Raw genomic sequence first — 18,640 nt, 5'->3', positions numbered from 1 at the left:
GTATTATCGGAAAAAAGATGGACGCCCATTTTTTTTCGAAAATACGGTTTGTCATGCCCCTTCACGTACCCGTTCTCGGAGATAGACGCCCATGGAGATGGGCGTTCGCGTTCGATTATGCCCCTCTATGTTTTCTGTACAGTCACATTGGCACATCAACCAGTGCTTTTTGGCAGTATCTATGCCCCTAATCAAGTAGATATGACTTTATCAGCGACTTCTGGGAATCCTTACCCGTGGATCCGGAGCTAGACAAATCACATCTCTCCCCAAGTTTCAGGTCCTGGTCTGCAAATGGTTTGCCTAATTTTTGCTCCTTATTGAATCTCCTGGATGTGTGGCAAGTGCTGCATCCGTTGGATAAAGATTCCACGCAATCCAGGATTGATTACTTATTAACCTCTCGCACTCTTTTTACTGAAATTAAGAATGCTAGGATTGGCCCCCTATGCAGTCTCTGATCATGCTGCCGTTTGGTTGGATTGGGAACCCTGTGGGTGGGGGAGATCACCTAGGGCTTGGGCCTTTCCAAGTCATTTATATCATGATGTGTGCTTTCAGGGGAGATTGTTGTCTTGCTGGAATGAGTATAAACAGTTTAATGTGGCTGCTGAACCAGACGCAGTTCTCTTTTGGGAAGCTGCCAAAGCAGTCTTGAGGGGAGATATCATTAGTTACTCCAGTCATCTTAAGTGGGTTAGGGATAGGGAAATTCTTCGCTTGGAAAGATGACTTCTGGGGGTGCGTCAGCGAGTGGGTATTCACCAGCGCACATCCCTCAAGCAGGAATTATTGACTGTGCAGATGATCCTAAATATGCTAATACATGAATATACTGTTAAGTCCCAGACCTATTAAAGATACCAGTTGTACAAACAAGGCAATAAGTGTGGCAGGTTGCTTTCTAGAATGATTGCTCAGAAGCAGAGATTGCAGGTCATCGCAACTCTTAGGGATTCCTCAGGTAAACTGGCTCATACAGATAGTGCCATCTGTGACATATTTCAAACGTTTTATCGATCTCTATATACTCCACCTGAAACTGATGGATTGCCCAGCCAACTCTATTTGGAGGGGAAAAACCTTCCTAGTCTCTCTATGTCAGATAGAGACTTTCTACATGTGCCTATCCATCCTGATGAAGTCCATTGGGCAGGGCTCCAGGCCCTGATGGTCTCTGTGCCAAGTTTTATAAACTTTTGGGAGAAGCCATTGTAACATCTTTGAGTAATTTGTTCAGTGCTTGGATGGATGCTGAAGTCTTACCAGACCATTTTTATTCTTGTTGTTATATTTGTACCCCGCGCTTTCCCACTCATGGCAGGCTGAATGCGGCTTACATGGGGCAATGGAGGGTTAAGTGACTTGCCCAGAGTCACAAGGAGCTGCCTGTGCCTGAAGTGGGAATCAAACTCAGTTCCCCAGGACCAAAGTCCACCACCCTAACCACTAGGCCACTGAAATTATAGTGTTGCCTAAGCCAGGGTGCGATCCTACTCTTCCTGCATCATACTGGCCAATATCGCTCTTAAATCATGAGGTGAAGCTTTTCGCGAAAATACTAGCCAATTGTCTGAGTTGTGTCTTACCCTCCATCATACATGAATCCCAAGTTGGGTTTGTGCAAGGCCATTCCATGGCTAAGAATCTTCGTAGGTAGGAGTGGGAGGCTGGGAAGGGGATTGGGAGATTGTTTGCTTTGGTAGACTTCTATTCTACATCTGTTGTTAACAAATATGGTGGCAACTTTTGGTTGGGGCATACTGGTTTATACGTATCTTGCATAGTTGTTTGTAACATAAGGGAAATGGGGAAGGGGGTGGGGGTGCCGAATGGGAGAGTTGGGGAGGGGTTTACAAGGAAATTTTGGGGAGCTAGGTATTGATGTTCATAACAAACTGTGTCTTAGTTTACCATTATGTATCAATTATACATTATTTTCAATAAAAAATGTTTGAACATAAATTGTTGAATATTATCACATAATCTCAAGCATGCAGGCAAAGCATTCCATAAAAATGGAGCAGCAATAGAAAAAGCTTGCATTTTTGTCTCTATATAATGATATGACCTAGGCGAGAGTAGCAAAGGTGATAAGATGTCTCAGATCTTAATACCTGTTTTGGTTTATATAATTGCAAAACATTTTGAAAATAAGTTGGAACAATCCCTTATTTACATTGATAAATCAATACAGGAATCTTAAATTGAACTCTGTACATTACAGGAAGCCAGTGTAATGTTTTCAATATTGGAGTAATATGTTCAAACTTTGAAACTCCAGTAATCAATTGCGCAGCTGCATTTTGGATGACTTGCAGGGCTTGGAGCCTGGGAAATGATACACCCAGAAATAATTACAAAAATCCATTTTTGTCAATATCAAGCTCTGCACAATCGTTTGAAAATCATATGTTGAAAAAGATGTAGAGATCATATGATCCACATGTTTTTGCACTGTCAGATTACTATCCAGGAAGATAACCCAGACTGTGGACAAAAGGCTTCACAATAATTTTCTCTCCCTGATATTCAAATGTTGTTGGCAAAGATGAATCAAGAGTTCTACCCACATACACTATTTCTGTGTTTGCAACATTTAAATACATCTTACATTGTCCCCCCCCAATCAATAATTTAATCAAAAACATTATTCAACTGCAATGCTAGTTCATTATCCTGTTTTTTTTAAATAGGGACAAAGAATTGTACATCATCTGCATACATTCTATACGAAATATGTAAATTTTGGGACATGGTTGTGAAATACAGTTTAATCCTGCGAAGGGCAAATGAGTGGCGAGGAATGAATGCAGGGGTGTAGATTTGAATGAGTGTTAGAGAAGCCTCTATTACATACTAACACATGATATGGCGGGGCATTTTCAATTTGATGTCTAAATCAGACTTTGGACGTTTTGCTGAAAATGTCCAACAATCAAGTAGTGAAAATTACCTTTTTCAAACCAGAAAAATTTATTTTTTCTTTGAAAATGACCATTTCCTAGACGTTGTTGGGCTTAGTACATCTTTTCAGACCATTTTCACACAAAAAAAAGAAAATGTCCAAATGAAAAATGCACATAATCAAGCCCTTGGGACACAGGAGGAGCCAGCTTTCATAGTAGACTGGCCACACAGGCATCCCAGAAGAGCAGTGGGGCACCCTAGGGGGGCACTGCAGTGGAATTCACATAAAAGGTCCTAGGTACACATCTCACCATTATCCTCTTATATTGTATGGTGAGTGCTTCAAAACCCATGAAAAACCTACTGTACCCAAACATACACCACTACAATAGCCCTTATGGCTGAAGGTGTCACCTATACGTGGGTACAGTAGGTTTTGGGTTGTTGTTTTTTATTGGAGGGGGGCTGACACTTTCCACTACAAGTGTAATAGTTAAGAGTGGATTATGGGCCCCAGTCACCTTCTCTACAGTGCACTGCATTGACCAATAGGCTATTCCAGGAACCTGCTTGCTGTTTAATAGGACTTGCCGTAACATCTGAAGCTGTCATAGAGGCTGATGTGTAATGTTTCATTTATATCTTTGCAGGGGTAGAAGGTGGTCAGTGGCCACTGAAGGAGTAAAGGGGTATCATTCCTTTATTCTTGCATTTGTCATCTAGTCATTTAGGGCACTTTACTGTAGCAGAATTCAAAAAGGCATAGGATGAACACAGAGGATCTCTAATTAGAAAATGAATGGGATAAAAAACAAAACTTAAAGGGTCACATGTGTGTTTGCATGTCAAGTGCTGCTTAGATAGCAACTCTGGATTTATCAACTAAGGCCGGTGCTGGGCTGGCTTGTACAGTCTGAGTCCCGCATATAGAAGTCAGGTTGTAGGATGGGCTGGAGACAGCTTCAACAGAAACTCCAGTAATTTGGAACGTGAGGACAGTGTTGGGCAGACTTTTACAGTCTGTGTCCCACAAATGACAAAATGGATTTGGATAGGCTGGAGTGGGCTTTGACGGCAACTCCAATAGTTGAACGTAAGGACAGAGCCAGGGCGGACTTCTACGACCTATGTCCCAGAAACACCAAAGAAAGACTATGATTAGGTATACAATATCACGTTCTTTGTTGATTTAATCTTGAATTGAAATTGAATATGACTGGATGGACCATTCATGTCTTTATCTGCCGTCACTTACTATGTTAATATGTTTTTTGTGGCTTATTTATTAATAAAACAGGTCTAGACCAAAACATCCAACTTATAGCCCTGGATGTTTTGTTTTGTTCCATTATGGCAGAAAAACATCATAAGTGTTAGGAACGTCCAGATCCTCCTCTTAACAAGCCCCCTTGTGATATGGAGGCACTTTTGATGGACATCATAGAAAAACATCTAAAAATTGTTTTTGAAAATACCAATTTGGACATTTTTGTGAGAAAAACGTTTAAATTGTCCTTGCCATTTTCAGAGCATAGACCGTAGGCCAGCACTGTCCTTGTTCTAAAACTTCTGAAGTTGTCGTTGAAACCCCTGAAAAGCTCCACTCCAGCCTATGCAAATCTATTCAGCCACAATCAGGGCACAGACCGTAGCGTCTGCTAAGCAATGGGCTTTGTTCTCCATCTTTTGAAGCTGAACCTGTCCAGTCACAATCAGGGAACAGACCATAGAAGTTTGCCCGTACTGGCTTTGCTTTCCAATTACTGGTGTTGCCAGCTAATCTCCGCTATGCTTCTTTGGATCCATTCCTTCTGGTCAGAATTCTTTTGTGTTTATCCCATGCATTTTTAAAATTCTGTTACCGTTTTCATCTCCACCACCTCCCGTGGGAGGGCATTCCAGTTATCTACCACTCTCTTGGTGAAAAAAATACTTTCTGATATTATTCCTGAGTCAGCCCCCCTGCAACCTCAATTCATGTCCTCTAGTTCTACCACTTTCCCGTCTACGGAAAAGGTTTGTTTGCAGATTAATACCTTTCAAATATTTGAAAGTCTGTATTATATCAACCCTGTTTCTCCTTTCCTCCAGGATATACACGTTCAGGTCAGAAAGTCACTCCACTACTCACATTCCTTTCCTCCAAGTGGATTCCATTTACCACCACCCTCTGTCGCCTGTCAGTCAACCAGTTTCCAATCCAGTTCACCACTTTGGGTCCTAAATTCAGCCCTCTCAGCATATTCATGAATCTTCTGTGAGGGACCATATCAAAGGCTTTGCTGAAATCCAAGTAGATTATATCTAGCACATGTCCTTTATCCAGTTCTTTGGTCACCCAGTCAAAGAAGTCAATCAGATTTATTTGGCAGGATTTTCCTTTGGTAAATTCATGTTGCCTTGGATCCTGTAACCCGTTAGCTTCTAGAAAAATTAACCATCTCTTCCTTTAGCAGCGACTCCACTATTTTTCCTACCACCAACATGACGCTTACCAGCCTGTAGCTTCCCACTTCTTCCCCATCTCCACTTTTGTGAAGAGAGACCACATCAGTTCACCTCCCATCTTCCAGAACCTCTCCCGTCTCTCAAGATCTATTAAATAAATCCTTAAGAGGTCCAGCAGGACTTCTCCAAGCTCCCTCAGTATCCTGGAATGTATCCCATCTGGCCCCATAGCTTTGTCCACTTTCAGATTTCCAAGCTGTCTATAAACGCTTTCTTCCATGAACGGTTGAATATCCACTCCATTCCCAGATATACCCTTGGCAGCCAACTGTGGTTCTTCTTCAGGATTTTCTTTCATGAACACCGAAGAGAAGTATTTGTTTAGCATGTTCACTTTATCCTCATCACTTTCCACATAGCTATTCTCAGCATCTTTTCCAGTATTACAAATTCCATTCCTTTTTCTCCTTTCCCAAATATATCTGAAAAAAGTTGTCACCTCTCCTTATGTCTTTAGCCATTCTTTCTTCCACCTGCGCTTTCACTAGCTGTGTTTCCCCTCTTCGCTTCTTTGAGTTTAATCTGGTAATCTTTTCCATGATCCTCTTGTTGCATTCTGTATTTCTTGAACAAAGCATCTTTTGCCCCCTTTTTTTGGCCACTTGTTTGGAGAACAATATAGGATTCCTGTTTCTCTTGCTTTTGTTTACTTTCCTTGTATAAAGATCTGTTGCCATATTTATAGCGGTTTTCAGCTTGGACTGTGCTTCCATTTCTCCTATGCCTACCATGCCATCAGCTCCTTCTTCAAGTATTCTCCCATTTTACCAAAATCAGTATGTCTGAGAAACCCAGTACTTTGAGTTTTGTGCATCTGCACTCCGCTTTTGCTCTTATATCAAACCATATTATGTGATGATCACTATTACCTAGGTGGGCACCCACCTGGACACTGGAAACACTTCTTCCATTTGTGAGCACCAGATCCAGCGTAGACCCTTCCCTTGTGGGTTCTGTCAACATTTGTTTGAGCAAAACACTTTAACAGGCATTCATGATCTCTCTACTTCTTTTGAATTCTGCCTATGGGATGTTCCAACTTTCAATCCACATCAGGCAAGTTGAAATCAGCAAACTGACTGTCCAAGTGAGCAGGAATTGTTGAGTAACAAGTGGAGTTGGGAGGGGACAGTGGGAGGGTGGAAGGAGGATTGAGAATTAGAGAGGGGAAGGAAGGGAAGCAGGGGTTTATTTCGTGTGTTTCCCGAGGGAAGCAGCAGCCTGATAGACAAAGGGTGGTGGGAGGGACCCAGGGGATGGCTGAGCACCTGGGTCCTGGCATACTATGTCCATACTATTCTTAGCACGTGAAATTGCTGTGGAATGCAGGGTACAACTAATTTGAGTATTATGTCAAGGAATATTTCAGCAATCACTTTTTCAAATAAAGATCATAGATTCAGAAGGCACGTCATAGGCACCAGGCTTCTATAATATACGTGCAGGAGATACGTCTGAATGTTATAGAACATAAAAAATTGCAATGTGAATGGATTGGGGAGGTGGTGCTTGAATCAAGAGAATATAAGGGGGGGAGTAGCTATGCTTTTGAGCAAGCCACTGCAATACAGAATTCATGAAGTGAACACAGACCCAACAGGCCAATATGTAATAGTACAGATACATATAATGAGGCAACTGCTTTTAGTCAATCTATATGGTCCAAACGTATTGGATTGATGGTTCCTTAATACTTTAATATGCTTAGGTATTCAACTGGGTAAACAACATGCCATTTTAATGGGAGATTTTAAATCAGCTTTATAATTCTTTCCTTGGATAGATCAACTCCAGTCAGAATATTGCTCTACTACCAATACAGTCAAATAATTTTTGTCATGCTTTGGAATTATTGGCACATGGTATTTATTGAACCCTCAGGACTGAGACTATTCACATTGTTCCAGGGTCCATAGCACTCTCTCACATACTGATTATATCTTTGTGTATTTGATGTTGTTTGCTCAGGAACCAACATTTCAAATAATTGGGGATGCTAAACACAACAGAAATTACAGGAGCTTGCTCAATATTGGGGGTGCTCAAGCACCCACAGCACTGGCTCCTATGAGGGGGAAGAATGCTGGGGTCAGGCCCAGGAGAAAGGGAGAAAGCTGGGTTAATCACTGAAGCAGGAAAGGAGGAGGGAGGAATTATATATGTACATGTATGCAACTGTGAGGGTATGAATGGGTGTGAAAAGGAGTGTAGTTAATGGAGTAGGAAACAGATGTGTAATCCCGCCCCTCCAAACAAAGACACCTGCGTATTAACATCAATCTCGGAGGGGGGGGGGGGTCAACTCAAAGGTTTCCAGGGAATATTCTGGATGGCTGAAGCTCAACTGCAGAGAAATACACAGCTGCTTCTCAGCATTAAAAACTATCACCAATGAACATTCCAAACCAGCTACTAATAGTGCTAAGTGCTACACCAAAGAGACCTCCACCAACATCTCAGCATTGTTGCAAACTAACTCCTTGTCTGACTCTTTTTAACATCTTTGTGAGTGATATTGCGGAAGGGCCATCTTGTAAGGTTTGTCTCTTTGTGGATGAAACCAAACTCTACAACAGGGTGGCCATCCTGGAGGGTGTGCATGACATGAGGAAGGACACAGCGAAGCTTGAGGAATGGTCTGATATTTGGCAACTAAGATTTAATGCTAAAAAATGCAGGGTCATGCACTTGGGTCACAAGAATCCAAGGGAACAGTACAGTATAAGGGGCGAAGTGCTTCTGTGTACAAAGGAAGGGACTTGGGGTGATTGTGGCTGATTAACTTAAAGTGACCAAACAGGTAGAAAAAGCAATGGTCAAAGCCAGAAGGATGCTTGGGTGCATAAGGAGAGGAATGACCAGCAGGAAGAAACAGGCGATGGTGTCCTTGTGTAGGTCTCTGCTGAGGTCCCATTTAGAGTACTGTATGCAATTCTGGAGATTGCACTTATGGAAAGATATAAACAGGATGGAGAGTGGTCTAAAGGGTGGCTACAAAACTGGTAAGCGGTCTTGGACATAAAACAAATAAGGACAGGCTTATGAACCTCAAAATGAATACAATGGAAGAGAGGACAGAAAGAGTAGATATGATAGAAACATTTAAATATCTCAGGGGCATTAATGTACAGAAAGAGAGCCTTTTTCAAATGAAGGAAAACTCTGGAATGAAGGGGCATACAATAAAGTTAAGAGGAAAAAGGCTTAGGAGGAATTTAAGAAAATATTCATTTATGGAAAGGGTGGTAGAAGCATGGAATAGCCTCCTGGTGGAGGTTGTGGAGACGAGGACTGTGTCAGAGTTTAAGAAAGCAAGGAACAAGCATGTGGGATCTCTTAGAAAAAGGAGTTAAGGGTTACAGAGGATGGGCAGACTGGATGGGCCATTTGGCCTTTATCTGCCGTCATATTTCTATGTTTCTACATGCTTCAAGCTCTTTGAAGTAAATAACTTTTGGAAGTGGGACGATGCCTTATTTCTTGCTCTAACCTTAGATTACAATATTCAAAAAAATGTGACCACCACCAGACTGTTTCATGAACCCAGAGTCCATTTACCCAGGCTTTTAGGGCAGTTCCAAACTAAATTTTACTTTGTTTGCCATGTGATCTTCATTCAGGGTAATATCTACAAATGGCACACAGAACGAAAGGAATGGATCTAACTGCTATGCTAGGAGTACTACATATTATCTTAACCTCTGACTTACTTGGTTCTACATCCGTGTGATGTGCAGCTAGTCAAACCCAATGAACCTGACTTACCCACAGCTCTGACTTACTCACTACCAGTCTAACATCAATTCAAGATTGGGCTAACAACAAACTTTGCCTGAACCCAAGTAAAACGGAGCTTCTATAGGTCCCTAACACAAGTGGGGACATACCTGACATCAAAATCTCTTTTGGGAAATATGTACTCCCCCTCAAATCACAAGTCAGGAACCTTGGAATACAACTTGATTCAACACTTACTCTGATCCCCCAAATCTAAGCAACCTTCAAGAGCAGCTTCTATCACTTGCAACAACTACGCTGCCTGTCTCTTTACATTGAGAAGGCAAGCCTTGTCTCAGTTGTGCATGCCAGAAGACTGGATTACTGTAATGCACTGTACAATGGTCTGACTACAAAGAGTTTGCACCAGCTCCAATTGATTCAGAATGCTGCAAGAAAAATAGAAGGTTGTACGCGATGTGACTACATCACACCATTTTTGCATAAACTTCACTGGCTACCAATACATTACAGAGCCAAATTTAAAATTCTCTGTATGACCTTCAAGGCCCTAAAAGGAAATGGTCCAGAGTAACTGAAGAACAGGATCTCCCTCTACACACTTTCAAAGTCACTAAGGTCCTCCGAAGGAGTTTCCCTAACCACACCTTCTCCAAAGGACATCACATGATGTGATAACTGCAGGCAAGCCTTCTCCGGAGTAGCCCTCAGGCTCTGGAATGCACTCCCCGAAAGGCTTCACTTAACACAAGACTATCTCTACTTCAGGAAGCACGTGAAAGCTTGGCTCTTCAACCAGGCCTTTAACGGAAGAAGTAAATGACACTGGTTGCACATATTATAGCAGGACACATTTATCCTCTCCTACCCTACCAAGATAATGTTCAAGCACCTTTCTGACTTCATTCGCAACTCTCTTTAACTAGTCCCTTATTTTCTTACTCCTGTTACTCTATCTTATCTATCTATATGTTCCATCTTTGCTTATACCCTATGCTATAAAATGTTTTATTGTGAATTGTGTTGGCATTATAATGTAGCATACTATGTCATGCTTTGTACTGTTTGAATATTTTTACTGCTGTAATTATCTATTGCTTATGTTTGACTTATTCATGCTATACACCACCTTGAGTGAATTCCTTCAAAAAAGGCGGTAAATAAATCCTAATAAATAAATAATGTTCATCTTCATGTTAATTTAAGATGCATCTCAAGTTTGATAGCAGACGTCCATGAAGTTGTTGGCCTGCTCTGATGCCAAAGATGTAATAGAAAGAAGACTGAAATACATTTTTTAAAAGCCTATAACTACCTGGCATACAAAAAGAAGAAAATTAATTTTTTTAAAAAAGGAAATGACAATCGTAGTGAAAAACTATGATTAGCAAATTTAGATGAAGACAAATCTTCCATGCTGAGGAACTACTGGAAAAAGCAGACATCTGAAAAACGCTTCCCTGAAATCAGCTGGTTTTAATATATCTAGTAGAACATGAATGTCAATAAATTTACAGAACTCTGAAGTTCATTCAACTTGGCTTTCGACAACTACGGATCATTATTTAGGTTGTATCATCTAATCAGTGATGTCAGGTCACATTGAGGGGCATAATCGAAAGGGACACCCAAGTTTTGCTGAGGACGTCCTCACAAAACGTCCTGGTGGAGGGGCAGGGAAACCCGTATTATCAAAACAAGATGGACATATACAAGTACTTAAGTATTGCCATACTGGGAAAGACCAAAGGTCCATCAAGCCCAGCATCCTGTTTCCAACAGTGCCCAATCCAGGTCACAAATACCTGGCAAGATCCCAAAAAAGTACAAAACATTTTATACTGCTTATCCCAGAAATAGTGGATTTTCCCCCAAGTCCATTTAATAATGGTCTATGGACTTTTCCTTTAGGAAGCTGTCCTTTTAAAAACCACGCTAACTGCCTTTACCACATTCTCTGGCAACGAATTCCAGACGTCCATCTTTCGTTTCGATAATACGGTCGAAAATCTTGACATTTAGGTCGTCCTTAGAGATGGTCGTCCCTAGACTTGGTCGTTTCTGATTTTTGGTGATAATGGAAACCAAGGACGCCCATCTCAGAAACGACCAAATGCAAGTCCTTTGGTCATGGGAGGAGCCAGCATTTGTAGTGCACTGGTCCCCCTGACATGCCAGGACACCAACCGGGCACACTAGGGGGCACTGCAGTGGACTTCATAAATTGCTCCCAGGTACATAGCTCCCTTACCTTGTGTGCTGAGCCCCACAAAACTCCCCAAAACCCACAACTGTACACCACTACCATAGCCCTTATGGGTGAAGGGGGGCACCTAGATGTGGGTACAGTGGGTTTTGAAGGGCTCACATCTACCACCACAAGTGTAACAGGTGGAGGGGGGGATGGGCCTGGGTCCACCTGCCTGAAGTGCACAGCAGCCACTAAAACTGCTCCAGGGACCTGCATACTGCTGTCATGGACCTGAGTATGACATTTGAGGCTGGCACAAAATATTTTTAAAGATGTTTTTTGAGGGTTGGAGGGAGTTAGTGACCACTGGGGGAGTAAGGGGAGGTCATCCCCGATTCTCTCCGGTGGTCATCTGGTCAGTTCGGGCACCTTTTGTGGCTTGGTTGTAAGAAAAACAGGACCAGGTAAAGTCGTCCAAGTGCTCGTCAGGGACGCCCTTTTTTTTTTTTACCATTATGGGTCGAGGATGCCCATGTGTTAGGCACGCCCAAGTCCTGCCTTCGCTAAGCCTCTGACATCCCCCCCCCCCCCCGTGAACTTTGGTCATCCCCGCGACGGACAGCAGTTGGGGACACCCAAAGTCGGCTTTCGATTATGCCGATTTGGGCGACCCTGTGAGAAGGACGCCCATCTTCTGATTTGTGTCGAAAGATGGGTTTCCTTCTCTTTCGAAAATGAGCCTGTGAGTACAGTACACATAACTCAGCCCTTGTTAGAAAGGAGTGATACTAGTGTCACCTCTTTCTGGCTTTAACCAGGACATCAAGGGCTGATTTCAAGAAGAGCCTGCTATTTCACATCCTAACCATGCATTCACCGAAGACCCAAGCTTTTCCTGCTTTATATCTTTAAAATAAATACTTGTTACAGGAGGGTCTTGCTGTGGCTGAGTCAAGAAATCTCTACACCTAGTAGGGTGTTCAAATAGTGACAACCACCTGTGGGGAATTCCAAAAGGAACAGTATACAGACCTTGAGGTTTCATGAAGAAACCAGAACTGAAGCAAGCAAAGTAAAAGAAAACATAAGATAAGACTGAAATCATCTACAGCCAGTGTTACAATATTTTATAGGAGTTTCAGTTCAGAATTTTGGAAAATGCTGCTAAACACAAGATTCTATGGTCAACACCTGTCAGGGCCAGCAGGAAGCTTGGCCTGATCAATGCTGTGCTGGCATAAGCCTCCTTGTCTGTAGCAGGAGTTGTGTTCCCGTCCTTTATGTTTCTTTGTGGGTGGAGTGTGCTCTCTTGTTTCTCTTCCAGTCTCTGTGAGACGGCACAATGTAACAAGCCAGTCTCCACCTACTCCACCCAAGGAGGTTTTAATTCTCCTCAATGCAGCTGCCACCATCTTGGTACACCCAAAACAATGAAACTGATAGGGCAACAAGCTCCGCCAACTGGCTTTAGTCCACATAATAAGCCAGAAAGGCTCATGCCATCTCCTGTTATCAAACCTCCTTGGTCTTCTCTGATTGGCCCTGGCTAGGCCCAAACCAGCCTAGGGACCAGTTTATGAGCCCTGCTTCAGGGCTGGACCAGCTCAAGGTCATTGTCTGTGATGATCTGTGATATCTTATTCCTTATCCATCTACTGAGTTTCCAGCTGGCTGTGATCCCTGCTTCATGTCTCTATGCTCTTGTGTTCTGGGTCTGAATTTAGATTCCAGCTGGTTTTCTGTCCTGAATCTTTGGATTTTTGTTCAGTGCACCTGCCTATGGCTTATGCTTCATGCCTACCTATGAATTCCTGCCATAGGGAAGTGAAGGGAACTTGCCTATTGTGTCACAGATCTGTTAACTTGAGATGGGTATTTTGAAGCTAGTGAAGATTACATTTGCCTTGAACTTGCTGTGGGGTCCATTGTTATTACAAGGGGACCATTTGCTTGCAGCCACCCATACCCCAGTAGTTCCACTGATACCAAAGTTAGACTTATGTACTAAAGAAAAATACTGAGCTAGATGCACAGAGATATTTCTCCTGTTTTATGCTTCTGGAAAAATAATTATTCCACTGTTCACTATCCAGTAATGTACTTTGTTTAACCTACAGTACAAGGTGTGCACCATACATGCATCATGCTCACCTTGGTAAAGGGGAAAACTAAATGATAATCTCATTGGAGTCCCAAAATGCAATGATTCTTAGCTTTATACAGAGAAGTCCTGGCACCTGTTTTTTTAGTTGTAACTTATGTTAAACATTGAACACTTATTTGTGTATGGCAGATGGAAGCGTGTAACTGGAGATGGTTCATCACTTAAGACAGACTAGGATACCGAATATTGCCCACTTAGGGTGTGGAGACCTGTAGAAAGTAGTCTAAGTGGTTGGTGCAACCCAGAAGCACTGCCAGACACTGCAGCATTGCATCTTCCATAGCCACTGACTGGAAGAAAGAAACGCTCAGTTTTAAAGATATATAAAGATATATATACAAAATATCCAGTCAGTACACGCAGACTTGACAGGAAAACACAGCTAGGACTTCTGACATGGAACATAAAAGCCAGCACATCACTGAGATTCTCTCTCGGGACACAAAAAACTGAAGTGGCTCTGAAGTGTCACTTAACAATATGAAACTTTCCAAGTTAGATGTGTGGTAATTCTTCTGTTTTGGGTCTGATTTCCCGTACACTGAAAAGAGAATACAAACATCATAATCTTTTCTTCAGCTGATATCAGACAATTAGCTGCCATCAACAGGCAATGACATCAGCTTAGGAAGCAGTACAACCTGTGTTTCATATTCTGTTTTCTTTGCTCATAGTACTGCCAAGAACACATCTTGTGGTTTTTTTGTTATGCTTTTGGCTGAGATCAGAGAAATAAAAAGTCTGATAATAGCATTAAATATTTGCAAGGATGGCAAGCCCACCTCATAACGACCACTGCATCTATGCTGAAGCAATCACTATTACATGAAGCCCCTGCCTGCCCGCTACATCGGAAAATGGGTTAATTGTATTATGTCTCTGATATATGCTTTGATTCAAAACGGTAACAAAGTGATTCTAAAAAAACAAACAAACCCAAAACAAAATAGCTTAACATAGGGGGTTTAGAAAAACAACACTCTCAATTACCCCAATTATCAACAACAAACTTCTATTACAAACTTATGTTAAAAGGACCATGAGAAAGTGATTATCAGTGGTTTAAATCTTCCATGATAATTTTCAACCTCACTTCCTCAGAGGTCCAGAGTTCTTCACATATTTTTTTCTCCCTTTTATACAAATATCTCTCATTTCAACAAAGTCTTCAAAAGATAGTCCATAAATAGGATCTTTAACAGTCCATTATATTACAGTTGTATCTTCTAACATCATATTGATGAAGTAGATTTACTCTCAAACAAACTTAACTGAAAATATGCAGGTATTGAGATTGTGAAACTAATCAGACACATAAGACTGTAACCATCTTCCCTGATAACAGTAGATCAAAACATAGATCCATGTCAATTGCTGGTTCTCTGCAAATTTTCAGATAAGATTTTTTTTGAGAGCTAATTTGCTTTAGCAATATATAACACTATGCTTACTTATACTTTCACTCGACAACCTCCAAAAGCGAAAGCACAGAAAAAAAACACATGTGCTCTGCCTGCTTCTTCTTCACATCTCCCATATCAACTTTTAGTGACACCTGGTTTAATGAGTAAAATCCAACTACAAGCTTATTATTTAATGTGTCGGTAAGATATAAACAAAATACAGTCCAACGATCTTAATCTTGTAAATAACTAACAAAAAGCAGACTTTTTTTGGGAAGGAGTGTCTCGAGAATGCATTAGCTAAGCACTACATATACATATACATGCGCACACACATATATAAATACACTTACTATGCGGGCAATAGCTCTCCATTTAGGCATGTATTCCACAGGCACCTGCAGATACACAAACCCTAGAGCTGGAAGTGCAGCTACCTAAATGCAGCATGGACTTGCATAACTTACAGTATTCTGTAAGTTGCACATGTATGACTTTGTCCATGCTCTGCCCATGTGTATGTGCTCCCTGCAAATGCACACTATGTAAGTTAAGCAGGCATTCGCTGGTAAGTGCTTAGGTGCTTTGCTAAGCATTTATGCGGGTATGTGTTATATGTGTAATGTGCACATAAATGTGGGCATCTAATTTATAAAATTGCTTTTTATGTGGACAACATTAAAAAAATCTGGACACAACACAATTTGAAATATCACGTGACATGGAAGAAAACAGGAAAACACCAACAGTTAGCAAAAGTATTGTTACAGTAACTGCTATAAGAAGCTTCAAAATGCAATTAAAGGGAAGGAGATGAGAAAGATCTAACATTTTTAGGTGCAGGCACACAGTAGTTTAGAATTCATGCATCTACTTTGCAGATAAAAAATGTTGGATGTCACTGGAGGCTTTTGAAAGGAAAGATGTATTGGTCTTCTAGTATTCTATTTCTAAAATATACACCTTGCTTAAGTGCCACCACCGCATGGTGCAAGCCCATGAAAATATTCCTCATATGGTGAGAGATCATGTGTCACCATCATGGCACGCCTGAGTGCTCAGAATGTTTAATGAATTTAGGTTTTTTTTTAAGCGCAGTATATCAAACATCAAAGCAGAAACATACCAAAATCAACAAAAGTAAAATGTACAATTAATGCAGACATAAAACCACCACAAAATAGTAGAGGAAAATGTATATTAAACACACACACACACTAAAAATAGACCCAGTGAAGAATAAAAACAGGATGCAGCATAACAAATGTGTACATCTTCATGCTTTCAATGCCATCTAGAAACCATGATGATACAAAAAATGTGTCCATTCAAGCTGTCAGGGAAGACCATGAATCCACATTTCATAGAACTACAGAGAATAAAGTCATTTTCAGGTACTGCTATTTCTTGACCTCAAAACATATTTCCTGCTTTTTGGGGGGATTTATGTGAAGTATTGTCTCCCATGAGATCTCATATATGTGATTAAAAAGATTCCCCCTTTCTCTAGACATGACAGGATGCCCTTAAAAATGGCTCAGAAAATGAGCCTATAGTACTTCAGAGCAATGTGAACTCAGAAATAAAATACTAAATGACCAAATACAAAAGGTAAATTGTTTATAGCAATGGTTCTCAATCCAGTCCTCGGGACACACCTAGCTAATCAAGTTTTCAGGATACCCCCAATGATTATGCATGAGACAGATCTGCATACAATGGAAGCAGTGCATGCAAATTTATCTCATGCATAATCATTATGGGTATCCTGAAACCTGACTGGCTAGGTGTGTCCTGAGGAGTGGGTTGAGAACCCCTGGTCTATAGGGATTATTGCATTTTAAAAATATAAAAATCATATCACCAAACAGCCGTCAAACTCATATCAAATATAGAATTTTATCTATTTCGTAGATCACTAGGAGGATCTAACAAAATAGATCAGTTACCTTAATAAAAGACAAAGACACTTCAAAGAGCTTCTAGGGAAACCTTTGGAGAAAAAACTTGGCTCTTGCTAGTAGTCTGATTAAAGTCACTAAAAGAAAGGCAACTGGATGTGGCAGGTCCTGTGGCATTCTGGGACAATTTCCTCACAGCAGCTGGCTGAGAAATTATTCCAGAACATCACATGGCCAGTTATGTCCCGTGTGACACCTTCTTTCCAATAGTTTGCAAACAGCAGGTGAGGCAGGGATTTTAAAAGGCAGATGGAGTTTTACTGAGGAGAGACAGAAACATCAGGAATGTTTAACAAATTAGTTTGAGAATTTTACTGTAATCTTATATACGGAGTGGAGGAGTGGCCTAGTGGTTACAGCACCAGCCTTGACATCCAGAGGTGCCAGGAGGTTCAAATCCCACTGCTGCTCCTTGTGATCTTGGGCAAGTCACTTAACCCTCCATTGCCTCAGGTACAAAATTAGATTGTGAGCCCTCCATGGATAGGGAAATACTCAGAGCACCTGAATGTAACTCACCTTGAGCTACTACCGAAAAAGTGTGAGCAAAATCTAAATAAAATAAATAATATACTGTTGGCTTTATTCAGGCATAACGACAAATTCTCAGATTCCTTACTCCTCATCAAATGAGAAGTAAGAGAATGGGCGTCAGTTTGTCCACACATATGGGTCGTTAGTAAGTTAGTGGCCAAGACTGCCAGCATCTGTCTCACATTTATGGAAAGTCATCCATTTAGGAGAATAAGGCTCCTGTTTACTAAGCCGCGCTAGCATTTTTAGCTCGCACTAAGCATTAGCGCACGCTAACCATGTAGATGCCCATAATATTCCTATAGGCATCTACACAACGTGCATTAAAAACACAAGCAAATCTTAGTAAACAGAGTCTTCATATTGTTGGAATAAGTTCACTCTCAGTCTGCTCTTTGGAGGGCTGTCCCTTTATAACCAGACATCTGATGGTGGAGCAAAAACAACCTGGTTAATTACCTTCAACTGATTATTGAAAACATCAATCTCCTGCAGTTTAGATCTTGTTTCTTTCTCTACTTCATCCAGTTGGTCCCGAAGCTGCTGGCGGGAAAGATCTTTTGTTTCTAAGGCTCTTTTCAGAGTAAGAAGAGAATCCCCTGTTTGGAACAAATCAAGATGTGCATACTTTCTGGAGTGTTAATCTCAGTGCCATCACAGAATCTCAATGCATTAAACAAAATCAAATCTTGTTTTAATGGGTAAATTCTCATCTCAGCCAGAGAAACATTTGTACCAGACTTACTGTGCAAACTGTTCTGCTGAACCTGCTTTAACTGATCATTCAGTGACTGCTTCTCTGGAATCAGCCTGCCAAGCATCTGCTGGGACTCCTGCAAGTGAAAAGCGGCCTGGTCAGGATAGAATCTTAAGAAAAGAGGCACAACAAAGCAGCAGCAGCTATCCATGGAACAAGAAAGAAAAAGACAGCCAAAAGAACCAGCTAGTAGCTGAAAAGTCAATTGAAGCTTATTAACAGAAACTGTAATCCGGGTCTATTGCTCCGCTACCAGCATCTTAAGCACCAACTAGCTCTCAGGGTCGGGCACCCTCGACCCAGGCCACAAGACAAAACAATTTTTTTTCTCCTTATTTTATCACTCCATGGACTGAGCTGGGTGTAGGCTGGGACTGGATAAAATCTGGAAGGCCGTAGGGTTTGAGCTAGTCTCTTTTACTCTGGTTTATATTTTTAATGAAAAAACTCCAGTTCAGTTCTTCATGCAACCAA

At 41.3% G+C, this 18,640-nt stretch overlaps 1 protein-coding gene across 1 annotated transcript in view; it reads right to left on the bottom strand.

Moving 5' to 3' along the window:
• ITSN1 (intersectin 1) overlaps nucleotides 1-18,640 on the bottom strand; it is a 379,821-nt gene that overhangs the window by 132,067 nt on the left and 229,114 nt on the right. The window contains exons 16-17 of the mRNA XM_030202171.1: nucleotides 18,155-18,242; nucleotides 17,869-18,008 (exon numbers count right to left, since the gene is read on the bottom strand). Coding sequence (XP_030058031.1) covers nucleotides 17,869-18,008; nucleotides 18,155-18,242 — 228 coding nt within the window. The remainder of the gene's footprint in view (nucleotides 1-17,868; nucleotides 18,009-18,154; nucleotides 18,243-18,640) is intronic.

The sequence above is a fragment of the Microcaecilia unicolor genome, chromosome 4 (assembly GCF_901765095.1).
Source record: "Microcaecilia unicolor chromosome 4, aMicUni1.1, whole genome shotgun sequence".
Classification (NCBI taxonomy): Eukaryota; Metazoa; Chordata; class Amphibia; order Gymnophiona; family Siphonopidae; genus Microcaecilia; species Microcaecilia unicolor.
The sequence above is the reverse complement of the archived record's forward strand: the minus strand, read 5'-3'. Positions and strand labels throughout refer to the sequence as shown.